This window comes from Cervus canadensis, chromosome 29 (genome assembly GCF_019320065.1).
Source record: "Cervus canadensis isolate Bull #8, Minnesota chromosome 29, ASM1932006v1, whole genome shotgun sequence".
NCBI classification, from domain to species: domain Eukaryota; kingdom Metazoa; phylum Chordata; class Mammalia; order Artiodactyla; family Cervidae; genus Cervus; species Cervus canadensis.
In genome coordinates this window covers 16,787,443-16,813,576 of record NC_057414.1, presented here as the reverse complement: position 1 = coordinate 16,813,576, position 26,134 = coordinate 16,787,443, and the positions used below count along the sequence as shown (strand labels likewise).

Below are 26,134 nucleotides of genomic sequence, written 5' to 3'. Positions count from 1 at the left end.
CAATTTCCACAAGATCTCATAGTAAGTACAGAAAAGATTCAGACCTTCATTTTCAAATATTAAATCCAGTGCTTTCACCACACTTAGTATTATGTACTTTCTGCCTCTCATTATTACTGTAATGCATAGACAAAGTGGTTAAAATGTGGCCAACATTGCTGAGGAAGCCAGACTCTCCTAATTTTCAAATCTATGGTAGAGTCATTCTTTCTCATGAAGACACTAGTCTTGGAACTGGGATTTTGAGATCTGAGTCTGCAAGATGCAGCTCTGTCACCCATACTGAAATAGAAGGAAAGTGGGCAGGGGCACAATCTGTAGAAGAATGACAGAGAGTGATTGCACAGAGGTAAAGAATCTGCCAGCAATGGAGAAGCAGCAGGAGACATGGGTTCAAACACTGGATTGGAAAGATACCCTACAAAAGATTCCCAGAAGGAAATGGCAACCCACTCTGGTATTCTTGCCTGAGAAACCTCATGGACACAGGAGCCTGGTGGGCTACACTCCATGAGGTCACAAAGAGTCAGTCGTGACTGAGGGACTAAACAACAAGTTCAAGATGGCTAACAAGTCAACTTCCACTAGACCTCGAGCCTCAGTATACATTCTTCATGACACATCAGCAAGCTAAACGACACACCCACCAGTGCCATGACAGGTCTGAGGCCAACCATCAACAGCCAAGACGTGGGCAATTACCCAGTTCCTGGAAATCCCTGCCCTTTCCCCTGAAATAGCTGGAATAATCCTCCCACTCATCAGCCTATGAAATTACCCAACCTAGAAAAACTAACCAGACAATATTTCAAGGCCACTCTTGCCTTTTGAGATGGCCCACACTCTGTCTGTGGAGTGTTTCTCTGTAATCAAATCTACTTCTAACCTATCACTTTGTCTCTCACTGAATTTTTTCTGCAATGAGACTTCAATAACCTGAGCTTCATTAAGTCCTGAAACAAGGTGTCCGGTCTTAGTTGGAAGACCTTGGGTTTTGACTGTGTTCAAGTCCTGGTCATGTAGGTAGTGTCCCAAACTGGGTTTTGGCCAGGTTGGAGTCCCAGCACATGGGTTCAAGTCCCAACCTGAGATGAATGGTTTCAATATCAACAAACATTTATGCTGAAGGAAATGGGGTGGATTAATTTGTGACCTCTTGTTTCTGAAAACAGAGACTCATTTGATGTGAAACCCTCAATCACAAGTAATTGATTGGGTTTATTTTGGTCTTGTTCTTTAATTGAAACAATGACCAAAGTCCTTTAAATAACAATGTATATTATAATGTTACTACAATTTCTAATAAAGTCCAAAAGACTAGTTTTCTACATGGTTTTTGCTAGCAAAAGTGAATTATCAGCAGAGCAGTAAACAAAATTGGCAACTACAAATTGGCATTTGCCATCTATCTCTATAAGGATTAAATCATGTGCTAATACAGCTGCTCATTTTCAACACTTCCTGAAAGGAGCTCAGGGCTGAGAGAAAAAATGAGGCACCCTTTGCTTAGGGAAAAACTGGCAGAAAGGTTCTTCAGATAGCTAGATATTTTCAGGAGCAGATATTATGAGCCCAATTCTTATATCTCCTCATATCTACAAAAGCATTAAAATCCTTCATGGTGATGACTGCTCCTCTTGACCAGCAGAAACCTTAGACAAAAAATATGTGCTTGATTGCATGTATTCCCCTCTTCACCAAAATCACATATATGCTGACGCTCCCCTGCCTCTTTAGAGCAGCTTCTCAGAGCTGTCTGAGGTGCTGTCTTCTGAGTATAGCCTTCACTTTGCCCCAAATAAAACTTAATTCACAATTCTCACATTGTGCATATTTTTAAAATCATCAAAATATATCCACAGTAAAGTCAAGTGACTTCTAGTAAAGGGGAGAGATGAGAGGGTTATACTCATAGAGGTGATTTGAAAGCAACTTCTTTCAACAGCAGTGACCAAACAATAAGTTTAAATTTACTTCAAATTGTTTCCCGGTCAGACACAAACACAGGAAAGAGGAAAGGACCTCATCTGTCTACAGAGTTTGTGTGTTTTCTGAAATGATTTGTTTTTCTAATTCAGGGAATGTCTATCGGCACCACAGAAAATTTGACAGTTACAAAGAGAACTTTCATTAGTTGTAAATGGACAAATTGAGATAGGGAAACAAAGCTGAGGAGAACCGCCAAGAATACCTTCCAAGTGCTCTATCACTTGAAGTTCGGGCTAATTAGTCCCCTCATTTTTCTCTCTCCCTTCTCTCCAGCCTTAAGAAATGGGGACCTGTGGTCAACACAGCCTGGGGGAGGCAGGTCAGAAGCTGGAGAGTGCAGAGGTATCTGCACCCCTCTCCCCCAGCTAAACCATAATACCTATGTGTGCTAAGTGACTGTAGCCCGCCAGGCTCCTCTATTCCAGGCAAGAACACTAGAGTGGGTTGCCCTTTCCTCCTCCAGGGGATCTTCTTCTTCTTTTTTTTTTTTTAATTTGTTTTAATTGGAGGCTAATTACTTTACAATATTGTGGTGGTTTTTGCCATACATTCACACGAATCACCCATGGTTGTACATGTGTTCCTCCAGGGGATCTTCTTGATCCAGGGATGGAACCCGGGTCTCCTGCGTTGTAGGTGGATTCTTTACCACTAGCGCCACCAGGAAAGCCCATTTTGCAGAATACCAGGTAGCTCTAGTGGTAAAGAACCCACTTGCCAGTTCAGGAGACTTAAGAGACGCGGGTTGAACCCCTTGGTTGGGAAGCTCCCCTGGCGACAGAAATGGCAACCCACTTAAGTATTCTTGCCTGGAGAATTCCATGGACAGAGGAGCCTGGCGGGCTACAGCCCATGGGGTCGCCAAGAATCAGACACGACTGAGTGACTTAGCACACACGCAAGCACGGTAGATGCCAGGCCTGAGGAATCGCAGACATTCCCTCCCAGCTGCACCCATAACGCGGCTATCCCAAATGGGCGAGCTGTTGGGAGTGGAAAGCGGTGGCAAGATCCGCTCTTTCAACTTTAAGCTAGCACTTTTGTCTCCTAAGCTCTGTGCCACGGTACCTCTCGGGTTTTTGTTGTTTTTTTTTTTTTTAAACAAATCCACGAGGTGAGTCGTGTGACCCACAACCTTCTGAGGTAAATGTTACAGGTGGCAGGTGGAAAAACAAAAAAACAAAAAAACCCAACCCAGTGGCACACCCTTCTTCACACAGGCCAAACCTTATTTCTCTGTGAAAGCCACGCCCCTTAAACCAGTACCCAGCCCCACCCTACCCACGCCGCCCCACCCCCGGCCTCCACCGCTTCTCGCCTTCTCAGTCGTCCCAGAAATTAAAAACGAGGTGGTTGGCAGAAAAGCTCTTTAGGGGGTCTGGATTGCAGCTTGACGGCTTTACAGTTTTAAGAGCTGAAAAGTAAAACCCTCAAGGTTCTCATGTCAAAGCACCTGTTAAGACGCAGGGGGCGCGCGCCTTCCAGCTCAGCGCCGGGGACCCTGGGGCCCAAGTCTAGCCTCTCGCAAGGGCGCACGGGCCGTCGCGCGCCTGCGCAGTGGCCTCCGGACGCGCGCCGTCCCTCCACTCCCTGCCCCACCCGCGCCCGCTTCCAGTCCCTGAGGGAAACAGCGAGGGCGTGAGTGTGTCTTCTGCTGGCTGTTGGCCCCCTCAGACGGTGCCCTGGCAGAGCTCTCCTCGCGGCCCGTCGCCTCCCCGCCTCCCCGGCTCTGGCAACAAAACTCTAGCGCAGAGCCGGGGAAATGGGGAGGAGTCCTTCCGCGTGGCACCCCAGGGCCTCCCGCTGGTCTGGAGTCGGCCCGCCCCGAGGGGCGTGAGGAGGGGGCGGGGCTGAGGACTTAGGACTGGGGCCCAGAGACCGCCTCCTGCCGAGTCCGAGCAGGCAGCCCCGTCTGGTGCTGAGAGAGCCATGACCGCGCTACGGGGGCTCTGGCCCGAGATGCAGGATACCTGCACCTCGCTGGGGCTGATGCTATCGATCGTGCTGTTCATGGGTCTAGCCCGCGTGGTCAGCCGGCAGCAGCTGAACGGGCCCATGGCCCACGCCTTCGTCTTGGAGTTTCTGGCCACCTTCCAGCTCTGCTTCTGCACTCATGAGTTACAACTGCTGAGTGAGCAGGAACCCCTTCACCCCACCTGGCCGCTGACGCTAATCTACTTCTTCTCATTGGTGCATGGCCTGACTCTGGTGGGCACCTCCAGCAACCCGTGCGGCGTGATGATGCAGATGATGCTGGGGGGAATGTCCGCTGAGACGGGTGCGATTAGACTGTTAGCTCAGCTGATTGGTGCCCTGTGCAGCAGGTACTGCATGGGCGCCCTGTGGAGCCTGGGGCTGACCAAGTATCACGTCAGCGAGAGGAGCTTCGTTTGCAGGAATCCCATTCAAGTGGACTTGCCCAAAGCGGTCATCATAGAGGCTGTCTGCTCTTTTATTTTCCACAGCGCTTTGCTTCACTTCCAGGAGGTCCGAACCAAGCTTCGTATCCACCTGCTGTCAGCACTCATCACCTTTTTGGTCTATGCAGGTTTGTTATTTCCACAAAACACTGGGCACGTCCGCAGCTTCTATGACTTGAGACTCTTAAGTTCTTTGCCAGGATACATTCGAAACTACTACGCTTCTTTGATGTCAATATTGGTATTTCCGTAATTCATTTTGCAGCTCATTCTTTACCGATAGGGTCCAAATATCGATCCTCCATTCAGTGCTTTCTTTTTAACACCCAGAGAAAGCTACTTCTGTGCTGAAACAGAGATCATGTGAGATACTGCCAAGGGTTCAAATATCCTACAAAGGGATTGTTGTAATGGTAGAGCGGAAAGATAACATCAGCTACCTCTTGCACGGTTGGTATATAGATCCTTGCTGAGGCTCTCGCTGAAAAATGATCCTGGGTTGCGAAAGTTCCTTCTAATTTAAAGCACAAGCTACATGATTAGCTAGTAGTAAGAGTGGGAAGTAAAATTCTATAGTTCTATTTCTTAGTTATTTTTCTACAAAATTACTTAAAATCATTTATTTCCTTTCTAATTCATCCTGAAATGAACTTTTAATGGCCTATCAAGGAAGATGTGTTTTAAAATCAGAACTTGCTTGAAATCAAAGATTTTTTAAAATAATTATCAAGAAAATTCTTTGCGGGAGACCCAGGTTCGATCCCTGGGGTGGGAAGATCCCCTGGAGAAAGGAATGGCAATCCACTCCTGTATTCTTGCCAGGAAAATCCCATGGACAGAGGAGCCTGTCCAGGCTATAGTCCATGGGGTAACAAAGAGTTGGACACAACTGAGTGACTTCACTTTCTTTCTTTAATGTATAATAGGGTGATCAATAAAAAATTCTCAAATTAAAAAAAAAATTCTTGAGAAAAAAATAATTCTTGAGAAATCTGCTTTTTTGTAAATCATGTTTACCTTGACAGATCTCAGATATAGTGGATATTTTAAATAGAACAGGAAAATATTCTAAATAGGATAGGGAAATTTGAAAGGCAATGATGAAGCACATCATTTTAAATGACCATAACAGAATATTTTCACTAGAACTATATCTGAATTGTAAAATGTTTTGGAGGTAGACATCTAATAAAAAGAACTAGTAGTAAGACTCTGCCTTCTGCGCATTGAAAGGGAAACTATGAGTAGAGACAAACCTTAAGATAAAGACTTTTAAACATATGCTCAACTTCCTAGGTAAAATGAAAGACTTTCCAATCCATTTCACCTTCTTTAAAAGCTAGTACCATCCTTTTTGTAGACTCAGATGGAAATGAGTGGTATAGGAAAGAAGGAAGGATATATGCATATTTGAGGGGTTGGTGAGTAGTTGCTTATTAAAATTTTAAGTTTGGACTAAAGCAGAAACATCCCTTGTATATGAACAGAATCATCGCTTGCAAAAAGTTATGCCACAATTTAGCTCTGTACTTTAATTAGATGTGGTAATTTACATTTAAAAGATTTTTTAATAAAAACATTTAAATTTACCATTTACATTAAATGGTAAAACATTTAAAAGATGTTTTAGCGACTTCCCTGATGATCCAGTGGTTAATACTCCTCACATCCACTGCAGAGCTGGGGGCTAGCTCCGGTTGGATCCCTGGTTGGAGGATCTAGACTTCCACATGCCCCACAGGGGCGGCCAAAAAAAAAGTTTTAAATTAATACAATGTTATACAGAGTTCCTTATCCCTCTCTTGATAATCTATAAGTTGGTATTCTTCCTGTTTTTGTACCGTTAATACCTATTTATGATTTCAACAATAATACTGTATATAATATTAGCCAGTATCTATTTTATAAGTAACAAAGATTTTGAGAGAAGAGAAGGTAATATTTGAAATTATACATAAATATAAGGAGAGTTATTGGAAGACCCGTAAAATAACAATTTAAGATATCCAGAAGCGTTCTTTTCCTTCCCCTCAAATTACTGACATCGACATTGCTGAAATGAGGCTACTAGATGGAGGAGGAGGAGAGACTGAAAGGATCACTAGAGCAGTGGTTCTCAACATTCCCTCTGCATAAAACACTCCCTGGGGAGTGTTTTAAACATATTCATATCTGGGTACAGAGATTAAGATTTAATTGCTGTGGAAAAAACAAAATAAGATTTAACTGCTGTGTGAAGGGGCCTAAGCAATGGTAGATTTAAAATTTTCCCAGGTGATCCCAATATGAAACCAGGGCTGAGAACCACTGCTCCAGTCTAGATGTTGCTGGTCAGTTCATCATAGTCACTAGTCACATGTGATTATCAACTAAAATATTCCTCAGTCACAATAACAACATTTCAAGTACTCACTAGCCACACTAGTGAGTACCATACTGGACAGTGAAGAAAACTGCAGGGACAGAACCTAACAATTATTTATTGTTGTTTCAGAAATTGATTATTATGATGTTCCTTTTCTGCCAAATAAGGGAGATAAGAGTATTCACTGGGCAATGTGCAAGCATATAGGAAATTTATGAGTTTTGGTATTTAATCCTTACAACAACCCACTGATGAATAAATATACTATTCCCATTTTAAGTAAAGTGACTTGTTCAAGACCACACAGCTATTAATAGAATGAGCTGGAACCATGGTTCAGATTTATACTAAAGCTTATACTCATTTCATTATCAGCATTTCTACAGCATGCTCCTAAAAAGTAGCAAAAATATATACATACAATTGAATATTGTTCAGCCATGAAAAGGAATGAAGTTCTGATAAATGATACCATAGGAATGAACCTTGAAAACATTATGCTAAGCAAAATAAGCCAGACACAAAGAGACAAATGTTATATGACTTCACTTTATATGAAATATTCAGAATAGGCAAATTCATAGAGTCAGAAAGTAGAATAGAGGTTACCATGGGTTGGGCAGCAAGGAGGAATAGGGATTTTTTTATTTAATAGGTACAGTTTCTGTTTCAGGCAATGGAAAATTTTAGAAATTGTGGTGATAGTTGAACATTATAACCAATGCCATGACTATACACTTTTAAGTGGTTAAAATGGCATACGTTATATTTTACCATAACATAACAAAATTTAAGTTAACAAAGGATTGTTACCAAATAAACTTAGCAAACACTGGATTAAACAGATTTTCTAATTTAAGACTCACAGAGTTTTACTATGCTACTGTTTATCATGAAACTCCAAGAGAAAGATATGGAACAGTTTTTCAAATATAGGAATACTTTTGTCTAGGAGTGTGTAGTAGAAGAGAACATACTTTGGGAAATGCTGTACTAAGCCATATCACTCCCCATTATTTTCTATGGATATAAATCATAACTTTAGGTCAGAGTTATTTAAATAGAGTGAACTGTTTTAGGACTAGCTCAGTGTGTATCTCATCAGGCAGACATGAGGACTTTGCAGGAAGGAGTTAAGAATGGATAGGGAAGGGAAGGCAGGGGAAGCATTAGCTAAGTCAGGAGTTGTTACAAGTTACTTCAGTATGTCAGTCTCTCTCTCTTTTTTTAACTTCTAAAACTCTATTGGACTTCCCTGGTGGCTCAGCAGTAAAGAATCCACCTACAAGGCAGGAGACCACCAGCAATGCAGGAGACATGAGTTCCATCCCTAGGTTGGGAAGATCCCCCGGAGTAGCAAATGGCAACCCACGCCAATATTCTTGCCTGGGAAATCCCATGGACAGAGGAGTCTGGCGGGCTACAGTCTATGGGGTTGTAAGAGTTGGACACAACTTAGCAGCTAAACCACCACCACTAAGATAATATTAGTACTGGTTTGGCTAAGTTGCATGCTGGGATATTTCTTTAATCACTTGCATTTCAGGATACCCAGAAGTCACTAATACAGGTCATATCAAAAGAATGGATTATTTAAGCTTATAGAACATAACTGTTCAGCAACATAGCTACAGGCTCCTTGGATAGCCAATGACTAAGCATCTGATTGCATATTTATTGATTTAGCACCCTGCACATTTGTGCAGATGGAGGCCACTGATGCCTTTAACACTTATGTATTTATTGGCTTCCCAAATAAAGTGAGAAAAAGCTTTGTGATTTTTTAACATATTAGAACTATAAAACTATTAATGCAAATTTCAAGCAAGTCTTCCTTTAGGAAGATTTAGGTTTGGGGATAATTTGGTTCAATGACTAGGATGAGAGAACTGCATAAATTAATTAGATGTTGGAAAAAATCTGTTTTACACATCCAAGTAGGTTGTCTTTCTTACTGTACCCTGTTCATTTCCTTTGCAGAACTTTTAGTTATATACTTGTTTTCTGATGTAATGCCTGTCTTCCTCCACCAGACAGTAAGCTTTATGAGTACAGAGACTAAAGCTGTTTTATTCATTATGAAATATAACCAGGACAGTATAGTGTCACCTGTTACAAATAAATACTCATTATTTTTAGAATGAGTAAAATGAATGAAATAGCAAATAGTCTATTCACTTAAAAAAATCAAAAGAAATAATACATATCTGGGTATTCCATATTTTATGTCTAAGAGCTTCCAAAATAAGCCTAATAAAATGTTCAAAGTAATTGCACTTTTACTCCATTCAGGAGCTTTTGGAATCCTTCTAAGTCATGAAGAATTTGGATAGATTATTTGTCAAAGAAAGGAGCTAAGTCCTTTATATATGTATATTTACTTTTAATATAATAACCATATGAAATAGGTTCCAATCTACAAATGAAAAACAGCTTCAAACAAGGCACAAAATATTTTGTTTTTGTTTTTCTCATGCCAGTATAATACAGTGGTAAAGAGCATAAGCCTCTTGGAGTTGGACTGTGTCCTTAGGAGAGATAATTTAGGTCTGTTTCCTCATCCTTAAAATGGAGAATAACACTATCGCTTCAGACTATCATGAAAAATAATGTACTCCAAGTTCTTCCCACAGTAACTGGCACAGATGTCTGGTCACTGGAAAGGGTGATTCCATTTATAGATTCCATTTATAAATTAGTTAATTGACACTCTAGCTTTTATACAAGTCTTGCATGATTTTAGTGTCATTCTGTCAGAGAATTTGATTTGCTTTAGGACTACTGAGAAACCTAAGTGCCTATAATTACCACATTTGGAACTCCGTCCTTTGACTGTCCTAATTTCACCAAGTTCACACTGTCCTCTGAGATTCTTAGCAGCCAGCTGGATCTCCCTGTCGATACCTCTTCTTCAACAGGTGTTATGGCTTCTTCCCTCCAGACATCAATACATAGTAACTAATTTTTCAGTCATTTTCTCCAAGTTCTGTGCCTGATGGATAATTCTTACTTTTTAAATAATTCATATTTAACTACAAAATACATGAATGTGTTCTTTGTAAAAAATGCAAACACCACCAATGAGACTCTGTTTTCCCAATGAGACTCCCAGTGCCTGTTGATTGCCGTCCTTCATGCCTGTCCCCTCTCCTTCCTGCCTCCTCTTCTTACCAGTGTAGTCCTCTGTGCATGCATGTCCTTCCCAACTCTTACATACGTTTATTGTACATATTGATAGGACCCTACAGAAACGATTATATGTGCGTTCATATTAAGATGAATCATACCTTACTTTCTGCAGTTTATGTTTTTTAAGTGGTGTGGTTCAGTGATACTATCTTGGATATCTGTGTTAGTAAAGAGATCTTTCTTATTATTTGAATACTGAACAGCATTCCAAATTAATAATAAAGTTATTTATTTAGCTATTTTCTTATGAATGAACACTTAGGTTTTTCCCAGTTTGTTGCTATTATAAATAAACAACCTTGTGTCTACTAGTATACAGGTACCAGTAGTTCTCTAGGACAGTGGTTTTCAACAGAACAATTTGAGCAACGTCTGGGAACATTTTTGTTTGTTACATAGGGGAGATGAATATGCAACTGACATTTAATGGGTCAAGGCTAGGAATGCTAAAAATCCCACAGTGCATAGGACAACCCCAACAAAGAATGATCCAGCCTAAAATATCAAAGCCAATGCCATCTTTTGGACCTTTTGTTGACACAATGGATTTCTAAATCAGTTAACTTATGCTTAATGCTTAAAATAACAATTTTTTTTTTCATGATTTTGTGGGTTAGATAGGAAATCCCCCTGAGATCATATAGCTGGACAGTTGGTTTCTTTGGAAGAGCAAAGGTGCTTCACTCATGTGTCCAGTGGTTGGTTCCAACAGCCATCTGAGATACCTCAGTTTTTTTCCTTGTGGCCTCTCATCCTCCATCAGCCTAGACCAACTCATGTACATGGTCAGTACATTGTTCCAACACAGCAAGGAGTAGAAGCCAATGATGCATTTATTGAGACCTGAGCCTAGAATTCAGTGTTGCCCCTCACATTCAGAATTCACATAGCATCACTTCTGCTGCATTCTATTTGTTAATGCAAGTTGCAAAACCAGTTCATACTCAAGAGGGAGGAACAGACTTGTGCATCTTAGGAGAAGCAGCATCTACCAAGTTACACTGAGCAGAACTGGTGATGGGAGGATTAGAAGACAAAGAGTATGAAGTAACTGGAGTTTTAGAGTGGTATAAAACCAAATGGTAGTGTTCTTAGACCTAATAAAAATACCAGAGACCTAATGGCAATACTGAAGCAAACTAATTATGAAGGTAACGGTTGTCTATTGATAAATGCCTTAAAAAATCACAGGTCACTTGTATTATCACTGCACATATTACATTATATTTTATTGTATAATCTGTGTGGGAAGATCTGTGTGAGTTCTTACCTTTCTGTTCATGGCGTCCAGAATATAAGAACTCAATAATTTTTTGTGGCATTAATTTGAAATGACCACACACTAACCAAATAATTCTGCTGGCCCCTGGCAGTTGCAGGCTCAACATTCCAGGATTTGACTATTCAAGAGTAGTTCTGAAGGTCCATGATGTGATGTCATTTATAATTGCTGAGGCATGAATATGAATTGTGCTGTGGGGCTGGAATGCTAGGAAAAAACTCTTAGCCATGGAGTGAACTCAGTTCATTTCTCAACATCTTTATCGCAACACAGCTTCAATGTTTTCAGCCTGTCAAGAGTGAAATCTTATGAAAAGGTCACTTAATTTCCAATTTTACTTCACGGCATTTTATAAAAACAGTTAACATGCTCTTGTGGTGTGTGTCCATGTAAAATTTGTAAAGATCTTTGATCTTTTGCTGTGGCTAAGTTAGAGGCAGATGAGTGTGCTCAAGCTTCCACATGGAACAACCACCGGAAATGTCTCTATCTCAGGGATACAATCAGGGTATGTTCTGAAAAGCTGAGCCACAGTTTTGGTGAGTACCACTGGACAGCCAGTCCAACCTCTTTTGCTTTTCCTCACTTGCTGTGTGGCCACAGCTACAAAATTCCTGGGCCCCATCTCAGAGAGAGACCCTAAGTGAAGAGCTGGACCCTAAGTCCTGAAAAGCAGGCAACAGTTAGAATTTGTGCTGATCTTTCATGATTACTCAGTCACTTCTTTTTTTATTAAAATTTTTTTCTGTAACCACTTTATTGAGGTATAATTCACATACCATTCACAGTCACTTCTTTAGGGCTCTGTTGACAAGTAAAAGTGGAATCAATGATAATGCTTTGGTCTATTTTACTTTTTGTTTCAACACCAAGGTTATTTCTGTTCAAGAGGATCCTGGGGTATTGTGCCCATTTTAACAACATTTTCATTATATTTTTATTAATTCAAGTTGATGAATGTTAAGAAGGGCAGCCAAATCTGTTTTATAAAACTGTAGGAATACTAACAGAGCAGGTTAACTTTCAATGTGTATTTCATAATATACTATAGGAAAAGCACTGGATGAAAATTCTTAATGTCCTTTGTCCTCCTGCCTTTTTTGCACCTGGCATATTATAATCTATAATCTATTTTTATATTCTATAATATGCCAGGTGATTCTTCAAAGGAAAATTACAGAATAAGAAAACTTAAATACCTAAAATAAAAGTTTTATTTAGTAATCCCTGTATTTCTAGTTACAAGAAAATGTAAGATATGTGGTTTGGTATCATTCTGCTTAATATGTATTACAGGAGGAAGTCTAACAGGAGCTATATTTAATCCAACTTTGGCACTTTCACTGCATTTCAAGTGTTTTGATGAAGCATTCCTTCAGTTTTTTATAGTATATTGGCTCTCTCCTTCTTTAGGTAAGTATATTTTTATTCAATATGATGAAAAGATTAGAATATGCTAAAATACGATATGGAATGTCACTGTAATATGTCAATTTTCAAAGCCAGAGTAGGAACAAAAAAGAAAACAAAAAAGGTATGAAATATTATGCCCAAAATAACATTTTATTTTGTGCAGTATCCTTTAAAACTGCTTTTGTCTTCAAAGAAACAAGTTAAGAATAGTAAGTTTGAAGTTTAATCTATCTTTAATATGCTCTCAGATATGAGGGCAAAGAAGTGAGGATTACTTCCATTAAAAAATAATCTTTTTTTGCTAAAGGAATTTGTTTTTTCAAGTTTGTGAGCTCCAGATAAAATACTATTTGGCTCATTTGACCCATTTTGTTGAAGAGCATTTCATGAAACAATACAGAACTATAATAAATGTAGTTTAAAAATTTTCCACAAATTGCATTCCCATTATTTCTATCTGGGTCAGATATGTAAAACTCTTCTTCTCAAATAGGTCAAATAACACAAAAAAGTTACAAAATAACTGTAATCATGATATGCATATCCTTATATAAGTTATCAGCATTTCTTGATTTTGTCTAATCACCTGTTTTAAGCCTGACTGTAATTCACAGCTATAAATGAATATGAGGATAACTGGCCTTCTATTAGTTCATTCTTCTTTTTATCCACAGTTTACATTTTGTTTCTTGTTGCTCATTTCTGTGGGGGGGAAAAAAAAAGGGTACCTGTAGGAGGGTACCTACAGAAGAAAACATTGGCATAACAGGTTTGAATAGCCATGACACTTTACTCCTCCCATTCACCCTCCATTCCTGTCATTTAGGAATTTTCCTCACATTTAGCATCTGTTATGCTCAGTAATATCTATATTAAACATGAAGAATATCAGAAAGAAACTGTATTTTAAGATGCTAATAAAGGTAACTTTTTTTCATCTATTCATTACTAGTGTTTTCCAGTAACTTCTTCAAAGATAGATTATCTGTTCTTGATTTTTAAGAAGTAAAAAAAGGTCACTGTAGTTCACAAAGAAGTTAAAAAGGTCACTACCTGGACAGGTCTACTAATAGTTTTTTTTTAATATTTATTTATTTGGCTGCACCAGGTAATTGTTGCGGCACACGGGATCATTGATCTTCATTATGGAATGTGGGATCTTCTTTTTTCCAGTCATGGCATATGGGATCTAGTTGTGGCATGCCAACTCATAGGTGCAGCACGTAGGATCTAGTTCCCTGACCAGGGATTGAACCCAGGCGCACCCTGCCACCTCCTCCAAATTAATAAGATGTTAGAAATGTGACTATAAGGGTGTATATAGAATTAATTCTCTAGCTTATACATTTCATATAATGAAAATTAGCAGATTCTTTTTGATTCTATAAAACTGCAACTCCATTTTTATAAAGTTTTAAACGTAATGTCTTATTTTCTGGCTCTAACTTTATAAAGAAAATGTCAAATTTTGTGAATTAGATTGATTCTGATTTTTTTTTTTAATCTAAAGCTTCTGGTTGCAAAACAGGCTCATCTTTTAAAAATTTGTTAAGTTATCCAAGTATTAGTCAAACCTTAATTTCCTCTTATCAAACAGGAGTAAATTATCAAATCTGCATGTGATAAAAACACATTCTTAATTTAAGTTTAACTGATTTAGAGCATTAAGCCTACCTTTAATCAACCCTGAATAGTCACTGAAAGGACTGATGCTGAAGCTGAAGCTCCAATACTTTTGGTCACCTGGGAAAAGGCAACTCACTGGAAAAGACTCTGATCTGGGAAGATGGTTAGATAGCATCACTGACTCAACGGACATGAATTTGAGCAAACTCCAGGGGACAGGGAAGGACAAGGAAGCTTGGCATGCTATCCATGGGGTCACAAAGAGTCCGACACAACTTAGTGACTGAGCAACAATAGAGCTTTAAACCTACATACCTTAAGATAAAACCATTAACCACCACAGACTTCTCTTTTAGACAGTGACTTGAGTCCCATGGCTGTGCCCTCTGTTTCTGTTTCCCATTGAAAAATTTTAAATCTTTAGTATAAAAATGTTTTTAAATTACCTATTATACACATGCTAGATTTATCTGAAATGACCTCAAAAATGAAAATTTACTAATTTGATTTTTAAAAGCATATTTATATTCCAGTTTTAAAATGTCAACTGAAATTTTTGTTTCAGAAACTTTGCTTAATACAGTTCTAAAAGCTATTAATGGTTGAGATTAAAATGGGGACCCAAGTCGAGTTTCTCACTTAGCAAGCCAGTAATGGAGCTAGAAACAGAACTCCAGATCTTTCTATTTTATTTATCCTTTGAATTCATTATTTAGATCCTACTGGTTTTTCCAAGTATGTACTGTTTTTAATGATTCATGGTTGAAGAAAAATCATGTGAGAATATTAGACTTTAAAATATCTACATGATGGAACTTCCCTGTGGTCCAGTGGTTAAAACTCAATGCTTCTACCACAGGGGGCATGGGTTTGATCACTGGTTGGGGAATGAAGATCCCACATGTCATGTGTTATGGCCAAAAATAAATAAAATATCTACACGTTTTATGTAGAACTGGTGTAGCTAATTCTTTTAAACACACCTCTACAAGTCTTGTGGTAAATAATTGTATATAATCTTAAATTATAACCACGGATCATAAACTTCTTAAAGATTGTTTTATTTTACTATTTACTGTTTGTCTTTCAGGTATATTGCTGATGATTTTGATGTTCAATTTTTTCCTTCCATGGCTATATGACAACCACACAACTAATAAAAAGGAGTAACTATTCTAAAAGACTCAGACAATTACAGGACAGTCAAGCTGGATGTGATAAAGATTTTATCACCTAATATTCAACACTGGTTGCACTGGATTCGTCAATATTATCTTCCTTTGAAGAAGCTGCCTTAGAGTTTTCATCACTGGAACTTAAAAAAAAAATTACTGTGAAAATGAAGTATCCTGTGTTTCTCAGTTAAGGCTTGTTCTTTCAAGTGTGTATTAAATGCTGCTAGAAAAGACTACATTAAGTATAAATCTCAAGTGATAATTGTTAATTTTGATGAAAAAGAAACTTGAGTACAGAGTGAGAAGGGAAGGGTAGATGATGGTGGGACCAAGAAAGAGTATGTGTATCAGGTGTCATCTGAACGAGCAAGATTTTTAACCAAAGTACAACCGGTCATGCTTACAGAACTGGAGAGGGATACTTTTCAGCCACTACCTCGAACAATGATACCATCAGCAGTGTCATCTTTCAATAGGAAAGTTGCTATTAGAAGTAGATATCTACTGATACTCAAGGGGTTTCCTGAATTTTAAATATATTCTAATCTAAAATATTTTCTCTAAATAGGCAATTTCAGAAGCTTTAGGCAAGCTGTCATTCTTTAACAGACTTTACTAAAGCACTCATACAAAGTTTAAGCTTTTCATGTTCTCATTTGATTGTAACAGCTACTTTATGAAGTACGTAGGGCATGTATTTTTAATATCCGTTTTACAGATAAGGAAACTAAGTCTGGAAGGGAGTTTACTGCTCTGCCCAAGGTGAAACACAGTCAAATACCATCTTTAGACTTCTACTTCAATACAAAAATATCTTCTCAGTTATCATTAAGACTGAAGGAACACTGAAGATTTTGAAGAAACATTAAATATTTTATGTTACAGTCTCTTTTTTCAGGCTTAAAGAACCTTCAAGTTTTCCTCTATTAGAAGCTTTCTTTTATTAAAGTTCAGGCCATTAAAGGCTAAGTATGTTTTTCTTCAAAGGAATTCCATCATCAGGGTTAGAAATGAAAGCAAAAAGAAAGAAAAAGTGGGGGGGTGGGGGGATGAAATAAGACCTGTTTGAGTAATAATCAATTAAGCAACTGATAAACTTCCAGGTGATTTAACTGCTGCTTGATGATCGGCCTGTGATAGTCACTCTCCATAAACCTGCAGACTGAACTCAACAGCTGCAGGCTACCCAACAAGGCAGCCAGTTTGAGGGTCATGGACTTTGACTCTTGAACTTAACAAACACAGACATAGTAGTTTCTATTTTAAAAAGCAGAGTTCATAAAATTGCGACAATGGCTAAATGGAATTTCTGACGTGTTTCATTTGATCTGCACAGTATTTCAAACAAGCTAGCATTTGTAATATTTTTTTAAAACACAAAAATCCACAGTTCTAGCTTCTCTTGAAAAAAATAAAAAAGATGAGTCAACATTAGGCCTGAATTCTGCTATTACAACCACACAATATAACTGGTCCCAGGACTTCCCTGGTGGTCCAGTGGCTAAGACTCTGACCTCCCAATGCAGGGGGCCTAGGTTCGATCCCTAGTCAGGGAACTAGATCCCACATGCCTCAACTAAAGATCTCGCATGCCACAACTAAGACCCAGTGCAGCCAAATAAATAAAAAAGACTGGTCCCTTTAAAATAATCCCTTTGCCACTCCCTATGTCTTCCAAACATGAAGCTGAATTTCACTTGTTTCATGGCTTTTTCCATACATAATTTTTTAAAATTCATATCTTTATCATGAGACTGTGGTTTAAGAAAACTGAGTATTAACTTGTGAAAATACCCAGCTCTCTAAACTTCACTTCTCAGAATTAGAGGTTATAACTTCTGATGACATGATTTGCCCCTGCAGCCCTCTCAAATGGCAGCTTAGCTCTGTTCTCTGCTGCCTCTATTAATAACATCATCAGACCATGCCATCTTCTACCTGGGTACTCCTTACTGCAATTCTATCTACTGTATCTATTCTATCTACTGTACAACCCCCTCAATTCTTTCTTGATCTTTTAGGAATAGAGTTCCTTTCTCACTCCTTCTCTACACTACTCCAGTTACATTTTCTGGTGATTTCAATACTTACAAAGATGACCCTTCCAGTATCTTGGCCTCCCACTTCATTGGCTGAACTTGAAAGGCTCTCCAGTAATTTTTCCTTTCTCTTCTGCCTCAGCTACAAATTTGGTCATAACCTTGAGCTTGTCATTACGAATAACTCAGACTCTTCTCTGACCTCAAACACCTCTTTTCCCAACTACTAACCCCTCTCTCCAGCTCACTTCACCCTACTTTCTTTATCTCCAATGATACTTTGAACCCCCATGGGGAACTTGGGTCCACTGATACTACCACCTTTTCACATCTCTCTCCCCTATCAATTACTTTCTTCTGAAGCAGCTTAAATTACACTCTTGCATAGAATCTTAATTCTCTTGTTCCTCTAAATCCTCATACTCACATGGCTTAATCACAATATAATTAATTCCAACTGTCTACTTATTCCATGCCTGCCTCCATACATGAAATATAAGAAAAACTGGATAGCAGTAGGACAGTTCTTTCAAAGACTTGCTATAAACAAAGAAAATGTGGGTGGTATCTAAAGGGGGAAATTGGATCAAGAAAGAATTTCTTTTTTTAAGGTGGGAAAGATATTGGCATGTTTACATGCTGAGAGGAATGATGCAGTAGAGAAAGTGATGATGTCAGAAAGGGAGGGGAGATTTCCCAGGTTCAGTTTTTAATAGGTAAGAAAAGATAAAAGCAAGTGCGCAACTGAAGGGGCAGGCCTTAGCTAGAAGGACACACAGATGGTTCATAGTAACAAGACAGAAGGGAAGAATATATGGGCAGAAGAAGAGTTAGGTAAGCAGATGTGATGATGTGAGTCTGCAGAAGTTCAATTTTCCTCTTCCCATTTTTTTCTTGAAGCATTCTAGTCAAGCCTTCAACTCCACCATTCCACTGAAATTCTTGCCAAGGGTATCAGTGACTTTAATGTTGTTAAGTCAGCGTCTCATACTTCTTACATATCAGCAGCATTTGCTAGTTTATTGCTTTCTCCTTGTGAATCACTTCAGTTCCCCAAAATCATTGCCTTCTCAGTTTATTCTTCCTCCTTTCCTCCAAACTAAATGATAGCTTCCCAGGGCTCAGTCCTCTGAGATCTTTTCTATTTCTACTTACTCCCTTGGTAATTTTACCCAATCTTGTGGTTTTATAGCAACTGTATCATAACTGCCAAATTTCTATGTCCAGCTTATACAACTGTCCTGAACTCCAGACTCATATCCATCTGTATGGGCAACATTTATACTTTGTTGTCTAATATATAACTCAGTATATGCAGCTCTAGTTAATTCAAATTGCAGAGTGTATCCATTCTGTTGGTGGCATTTGTAGTTATTCACTATTAAATCAATGCTTCAATAAACATTCTTGTGCACATGTGTTTTTCTAAGGTAGTAAGCTTTCATACTTTTCGTTATGGCCTACCAGCATAGTTTGGTCAAGCCTCCATCTACTTACTCTTGCCCAAATTATTGCAATAATTTCATGTTTCTACTGCGTGATCCTATTAAAGCAATCAAATCATGCAACACCTCTCTATTTCAGACTGAAAGGCATATATTCTTTGATTTAACTATTACAAAACTGTTGGTATAAAACATTAATGTGCTGGGAAAAACTGCACATGAATCAGTGTGATTTCTGGGTATATGGACAGCGCTGCCCTATTTTAGCAATCATTCATGAGCTGGTTCACATTATTTAAAAACACACTATAGCAAAACTGTATTAGACTGGTAGGGCTACTACACTTGACAGCATCCTACATAAGGAATAATTCCACAACTTCTTGCTTTTAAACACACACAAGATTCCACAACTTCTTGCTTTTAAAAGACACCATAAACAAAATGAAGACATGTCACAGACCAGGATATTGGAGTCTAGAATATATAAAGGACGGACAAGTAAGAAAAAAAATTAGGCAAAAAACCATAAAAGAGTCAAATGTACAAAGCAGAAAGGTGTTCAATCTCACGAATAATCAGGAACACGGAAACTATAATCATGATGAAACTCTATTTTCATATTCATCAGGTTGGCAGAAATTCAGAAGGCTGGCAATATAAAAAATTGATAAGGATAGAGAGAAGGAATTAATCTTACTTCCTAATGGTGGAAACTATTACTATAAATAGCCACCATCGTTTTGGAGAACAGTTTAGCAAAATCTAGCAGAGTTTAAGATTTACGTATTTTAAATGATGTTTTTTGGGGGGGATTAGCAGAAATTAACATTTGTGAGTCCTGCTGGTCAGAAAGGTACTTCTTATTGTAGATGTAATGAAATGAAAGCTACTGCAACGAACACACACACATGCATACAATCGTAAGACATGCATAGGAATATCTGCTGCGGCACTGCTTTAATAATGAATAACTGGAATCTTAAATGCCCATCATGAGAATGAATGAGCTGTGCTAGAGAGCTGCCTGTATCAAACTTCACAAAAAGGACATCTCTTTGGACACGTCCCTGTTGGCTGCATCTGGCCTGAGTTGTGGTACGTGGATCTTTGTCACATGGGACCTTCACTGTGGCACACGCATTCTCCAGCCGTGGTGTGAGGGCTCAGCAGTTGCGGCTTGTGGGTTCCCTAGCGGGCTCAGTTGTTGAGGCGTGTGGGCTTAGTTTCTCCATGGGATGTGGGATCTTAGTTCTCTCACCAGAGATCGAACCCGCGGCCCCTGCATTGCAAGGTGGATTCTTAACCACTGGAACACAAGGGAAGTCCCTGCCCATTCTGGACTTGAATGCAACTATTACAGTGCTAAGTAGGAAAAACGGCAGAAAGATTCAATTAGTTACAAAACATGCAACCCAATACTATGTAATGTTTACAGGATATATACACATGGAGCAAAAATGCAAACACATAGTTATGATAAATACCAAATTTGGGATACTGGTTACCTCTGAATAAATACCAAATTTGAGATAGTGGTTATTCCACTATTTGAGATAGTGGTTACAAAGGGAGCTTTAACTGTATGCGAATTATGTTGGTATGTGTTACATTAGTCTTTTTTTAAACTGAAGTATAGTTGCTGCTGCTGCTGCTAAGTCGCTTCAGTCGTGTCCGACTCTGTGCGACCCCATAGACGGCAGCCCACCAGACTCCCCCGTCCCTGGGATTCTCCAGGCAAGAACACTGGAGTGGGTTGCCATTTCCTTCTCCAAAGCGTGAAAGTGAAAAGTGAAAGTGAAGTTGCTCAGTCGTGTCCAACTCCTAGCAACCCCATGGACTGCAGCCCACCAGGCTCCTCTGTCCATGGGATTTCCCAGGCAAGAGTACTGGAGTGGGTTGCCATTGCCTTCTCCCGAAGTATAGTTGAGAACAATGTTATTTTCATGTGTATAGCATAGTGATTGTAATACAGATTATACTTCATTAAGTTACTGCAAGATAATGGCTATAATTCCCTGTGCTATGCAATGTCCGTGTTGCTTATCTACTTTTTAAGTGATATTAATAGCTCGTATCTACTAATCTCATCTCAAATTTGTTCCTCCTCCATTTCTTCCCTTTGGTAACCACAAGTTTGTTTTCTTTATCTGTGAATCTGTTTCTGTTTTGCATATATATTCATTTGTATTATTTTTCAATTGCACATATTTGATATCATACAATGTTTTTTTCCTGACTTATTTCATTAGACATACTATTCTCTAGGTAACATTGTCTTATTAATATGCCAAAGATATTTCATCACAAATTATTTATAAAATTAGGTAATAACTAACTTTTCCTTTACCTGCAGAGTTTTGCACTTAAACAATGAATGACAGTTATAAATTTTCTAATTTTGTGAAACTCTAAACTGTTTCTAAACTCTAAACTGACACACAGGGACTTCCCTGGTGGTCCCATGGTTAAGAATCCACTGTGCAATGCAGGGGATGGGGGTTCGATCTCTGGTCAGTGAACGAAGATCCCACCCTCCACTGAGGAACTCCCATGAGATCTGAAGCCTGTGAGCCACAACAAAGACCCCACATGCCACAACTAAGACTTGACACAGCCAAGTAAATAAATAAAAATAAATGACAATATGAAGCCCAGATCCCTATTCCTCAGATTAAAAAAAAATACATGGAGAAGGAAATAGCAACCCACTCCAGTATTCTTGCCTGGAAAAATCCATGGACAGAGGAACCTGGCAGCCTGCAGTCCATGGGTTACATGACTGAGTACGCGCGCCTGAGGGTTGAGGGAGATGGGTTGGTAGCAATAAACTGGTAGAACTAAAAATAAATACAACTGTGGGGGGACAGATTAGTTTTCTGGTAACGCCATAACAAAGTACCATAAACGAAGTGGTTTAGAATAAGGGAAATTTTCTCACAGCTCTGGAGGTCAGAAGTCCAAGGTCAAGATGTCAGGAGTCATGACCCCTCTTAAAGGCACTAAGGAAGGATCTATTCTGGACCTTTCTCCTAGCTCTGGCAGACTCAGGCATTCCTCCGCTTGTGCACGCCTCACTACAGCAGTCCATCTTTACATGGCTTTCCCTCTGCCTGTGTCATCTCTGTGTCCAAGTTCTCCCCTCAGATAAGAATGTGTCCCTCCAGTAATGTTAGATTAGGGCTCATCCTAATGACTTCATTTTAACTTGATTACCTCTGTAAAGACCTTATTTCCAAATAAGGTCACACTCCGAGGCGCTGGGTGTTAGGACTTTAACATCTTTTTGAGGGGAGACAACTCATGAACAGGGAAAAAAACTCAAGTTTCCCTCCTACCTCTGTCCCCTACCTCTCCGAGAAATAACTTTCTCATGTATCAGGTATATGCACATGACACATATAATCCCCACTGTAATTAATGGACCTTGGAGCTTACCAAGTATTGGTACACAGGCTCTATTTTTTTTAAGGGATATAGTTTTCCATTGTACAGAGGTACTGTAAATAGTTCACTCAGTGGGAGGAGGGTTGGGGACGGGGATGGGGGGGGGGTGTGGGGGGGGAGGGGGACCCATGTACACCCATGGCTGATTCATGTCAATGTATGGCAAAAATCACTACAATATTGTAAAGTAATTAGCCTCCAACAAAAATAAATAAATTAAAAAAAATAGTTCACTCAGGCTTAATTATAGACATTGAGTTTATTTTCAGTCTTTTACAAATAAAGATACTATTCATATCCTTGTGCTTAGACTTATCCTAATGTGAAAATTTATCTTTTAAATAAATTCCTTTAAGTGAAGTTTTTGGGTCTCTCATGGGCATTTTATTTTTATACTCAGCAGGTGGTCTGAATATTTTTTTTAATTGGAGGACTTATGCGCACTTTCAATTTTGACTTATCTTGTGGCACAGTGGATAGGAATCTGCCTGCCAATATGGGGGACACGGATTTGATCCCTGGTCCCGGAAGATTCCACATGCCTCGGAGCATGTAAGCCCACGTGCCGTAACTACTGAGCTGCACGCTGCAACTACTGCCCGGCCTCCCTACAGGCTATGCTTTGCAACAGGAGAAGCTACCGCAATGAGAAGCCCTTGCACCGCAGTGAAGAGTAGCGCCAAAACTAGAGAAAGCCCCTGCAAAGCAACGAAGACTCAGCACAGCCAAAAATATTTTTTTTTTAATTAAAAAAATAAATTTTGACAAACAGTATGTCCCTCAGTTTTTATAAAAATCTTCCTTAACTTTAATTAAATACAACCCCCATTTTTTTTTTTATTAGTTGGAGGCTAATTACTTTACAATATTATAGTGGTTTTTGCCATACATTGACATGAATCAGCCATGGATTAACATGTGTTCCCCATCCCGATCCCCCCTCCCGCCTCCCTCCCCATCCCATCCCTCTGGGTCTTCCCAGTGCACCAGCCCTGAGCACTTGTCTCATGCATCCAACCCGGGCTGGTGGTCTGTTTCACCCTTGATAGTATACTTACAACCCCAATTTATAAAGTTTTTTTTCTAAGGTTTAGGCTTGCAGTTGTTGTTTGGTTGCTAAGCCTCAGTGTCTGACTCTTTTGCAACCCCATGGACTGTAACCCACCAGGTTCCTCTGTCCATGGGATTTCCCAAGCAAGAATACTGGAGTGGATTGCCATTTCCTTCTCCAGGGGATCTTTCTGACCCAGGGATTGAACCCGTGTCTCCTGCACTGAAGGCAGATTATTTACCACTAAGCTACTAGGGAAGCCCAGCTATAAATTTTGCAAGCCAGTATCCAAGGATCTTTTCTATTTGGGGTAATCTACCACTGTGAGAATCTGGGCAGGGGCAGTGCCCTTCCACAACAGAAGCTGAACAAGCCAGATATTCCTGTTTTCTGGCAACACACAGAGTGCCAATCAGGACCTTGTGGTCAGTCACTCAAAGACACAAAACAATTAAATCAGCCTAACACCCAGAGGAATCACATCTTACGTAAACCAGTTGGAGTTCCTAACCTTTTTCTGAGCCTGGTTTATTTCAGCTTTCATGTCCATTTCGTGAGCTACCAAATAGCCTTCTAATACTTTTTTTTCCCCCTGCTTAGCCAGTTTTGATTTACAACCAGAATTTAGGCTGGTAATTTTGATCATACTTTTATGAACATAAATTGATACACTATCCTCATATATATATTTGCATTATACACTATGAAGGTTGTATTTTGGGGTAATATGTATTTGCTTTTCTTCCTAATTCTGTCTGCTACTTACTACTACTGCTATTGATATGCCTGATGCAACCACCCTTTTCTCCTTTTTAATCTGTTACATGCAAAAGAAACTAGACGCTCAAGTATAATGGACTTGTTTGTAGAGCAAAAGTACAGACTTGCAGTGAAGGCCTGAAGGTCCTTTGAGAAAAAATGCATAATTTTATCACATCTCTTTTAAGAGCTCAGTGGAATTTTAAATATCAGGCATCTCAGATGTATTCTAAAAGGTGAGTTAACATTGTATTTGTAGGCACTTCTTTCTGTTATGGAAAGAATTAATTACTATTAGTAATAATTACCATTTACTGCATCATCTTTCAGGCACTGCTGTTAGTGATTCATATAAACTTCAAAATAATCCAAAAATAAAATCCTAAGAATTAGCCTTATACACTTTTATTTAGCCTCATCCCCAAGTTATATATTTCTATTTATCTTCTTAAAATTATTGTTAAAAACAATTCTAAGTTCCACTGCTCTCCCAAAAAGTTTTTCTGATTTCTCATCTGAAGTTATTAAGTCCCCCACATTAGATATTGGTTTTTATCTACATAGATAAGAGTAGACAGAGCAATATGCTAATGAAAATATTTTTCAATTTTACCTTCTTTGTCATGGGATGGCAACAATTCTATTAGAAGCCTCAGAAGGGATTTTCTTAGAATTAACAGAAGGAAATGGCAACCCACTCCAGTACTCTTGCCTGGAGAATTCCATGGACAGAGAAGCCTGGTGGACTACAGTCCATGGGGCTGCAAAGAGTCAGACATGACTGAGTGACTCAATGATAAGTCACAGAAGGTGGTACCAGATTCACCCATTCTAGAAATACTTGAAAAACATTACTTGTATGAGAATTAGCTATATAGTGATTCTATTTGAAATACTGCAGATAAATAAAACTTTATCTAAATATCTAAAATCTCTCTGAGCAATGAGTAATCACACTTGTCTTCCAGAAGTAAAGGGCTACATACTACAATCATCTGTGCATAATCTCTCGTCTTCAACAATACCAGCAAAGATCCCAACAATATCTCAAAATACATAATCAACAAACATTTAAAGAAAAGTATCAATATCTGACAAAGTAATCTAAGGAAGGCAGAAATCCACTGAGATATTTTAATGGATTTATGTTTTAAACAAGAACAGATGACCACTAACTAGCCTTAAGGATATTTTAGATGGCTCATATTATAGGGGGAGAATGTCTATGTCTTTTCTTTAAATTTTCTCTACCTCAAGAAATAGGAAACAAACCAATTCCAGCAACCCTAAAATTAAGTTCAAATAGAATCAAGAAATGTTGGTTTAAGGTCATTTAATGGACTAAAGATCACAGCACCATGAAAAAAAAGAAATGTTGGCTTAGTGATGAGTTTTTTAAAACAGCCTGACCTGATCTTTTCTTCTCACCTTATTTTCCCAAAGCTATGGGTACAGCTCCTACCAATACAGAATGTTACAGTTGAATCTTTTTAAGTCATTCAGACACTGAAAGTCTAATCCTCTTATTTTACAAAGATGATGAAATAGGTCCAGAGGGTTTAAACACTGTCTGCCAAGTCAGAACTAGATGCTCCGTCTCCTGCATCTTAGCTGACTGCCTTATCCACAATACCACGCTGACCACAGCAGCGCCTACAGGAAACACGGTGCACATGATCTCAGCATTTTGTTGACGTGTTATCAAAGAGCACTTAATGTTTCACTGAAAGTCATGATTACAAGTATGTAAGCATGACTTTAAAGAGCAATTCAAATAGAATTTCTAGGAAGAGCCCATGAGATACATGGACTGCTTACTGCAGAATGGATAAATGTCTAGGACAGAATCATGAGTGCTACTGAGACTGTTAGCACAGAAATTTGGGAACTTCCTGTGCTGTTCACTGAAATTTTAACACCGAAAACCCTGCAGT

The 26,134-nt window shown here is 38.9% G+C and overlaps 1 protein-coding gene across 1 annotated transcript; it reads left to right on the top strand.

Moving 5' to 3' along the window:
- Positions 1-3,565: 3,565 nt before the first annotated feature.
- Positions 3,566-15,693, top strand: AQP11 (aquaporin 11). The gene is made up of 3 exons (XM_043452344.1): positions 3,566-4,537; positions 12,542-12,658; positions 15,375-15,693. Exons 1-3 carry the CDS (start codon positions 3,919-3,921, stop codon positions 15,452-15,454), a joined length of 816 nt encoding a protein of 271 aa, XP_043308279.1. The 5' UTR covers positions 3,566-3,918; the 3' UTR covers positions 15,455-15,693.
- The last annotated feature ends 10,441 nt before the right edge of the window (positions 15,694-26,134 follow it).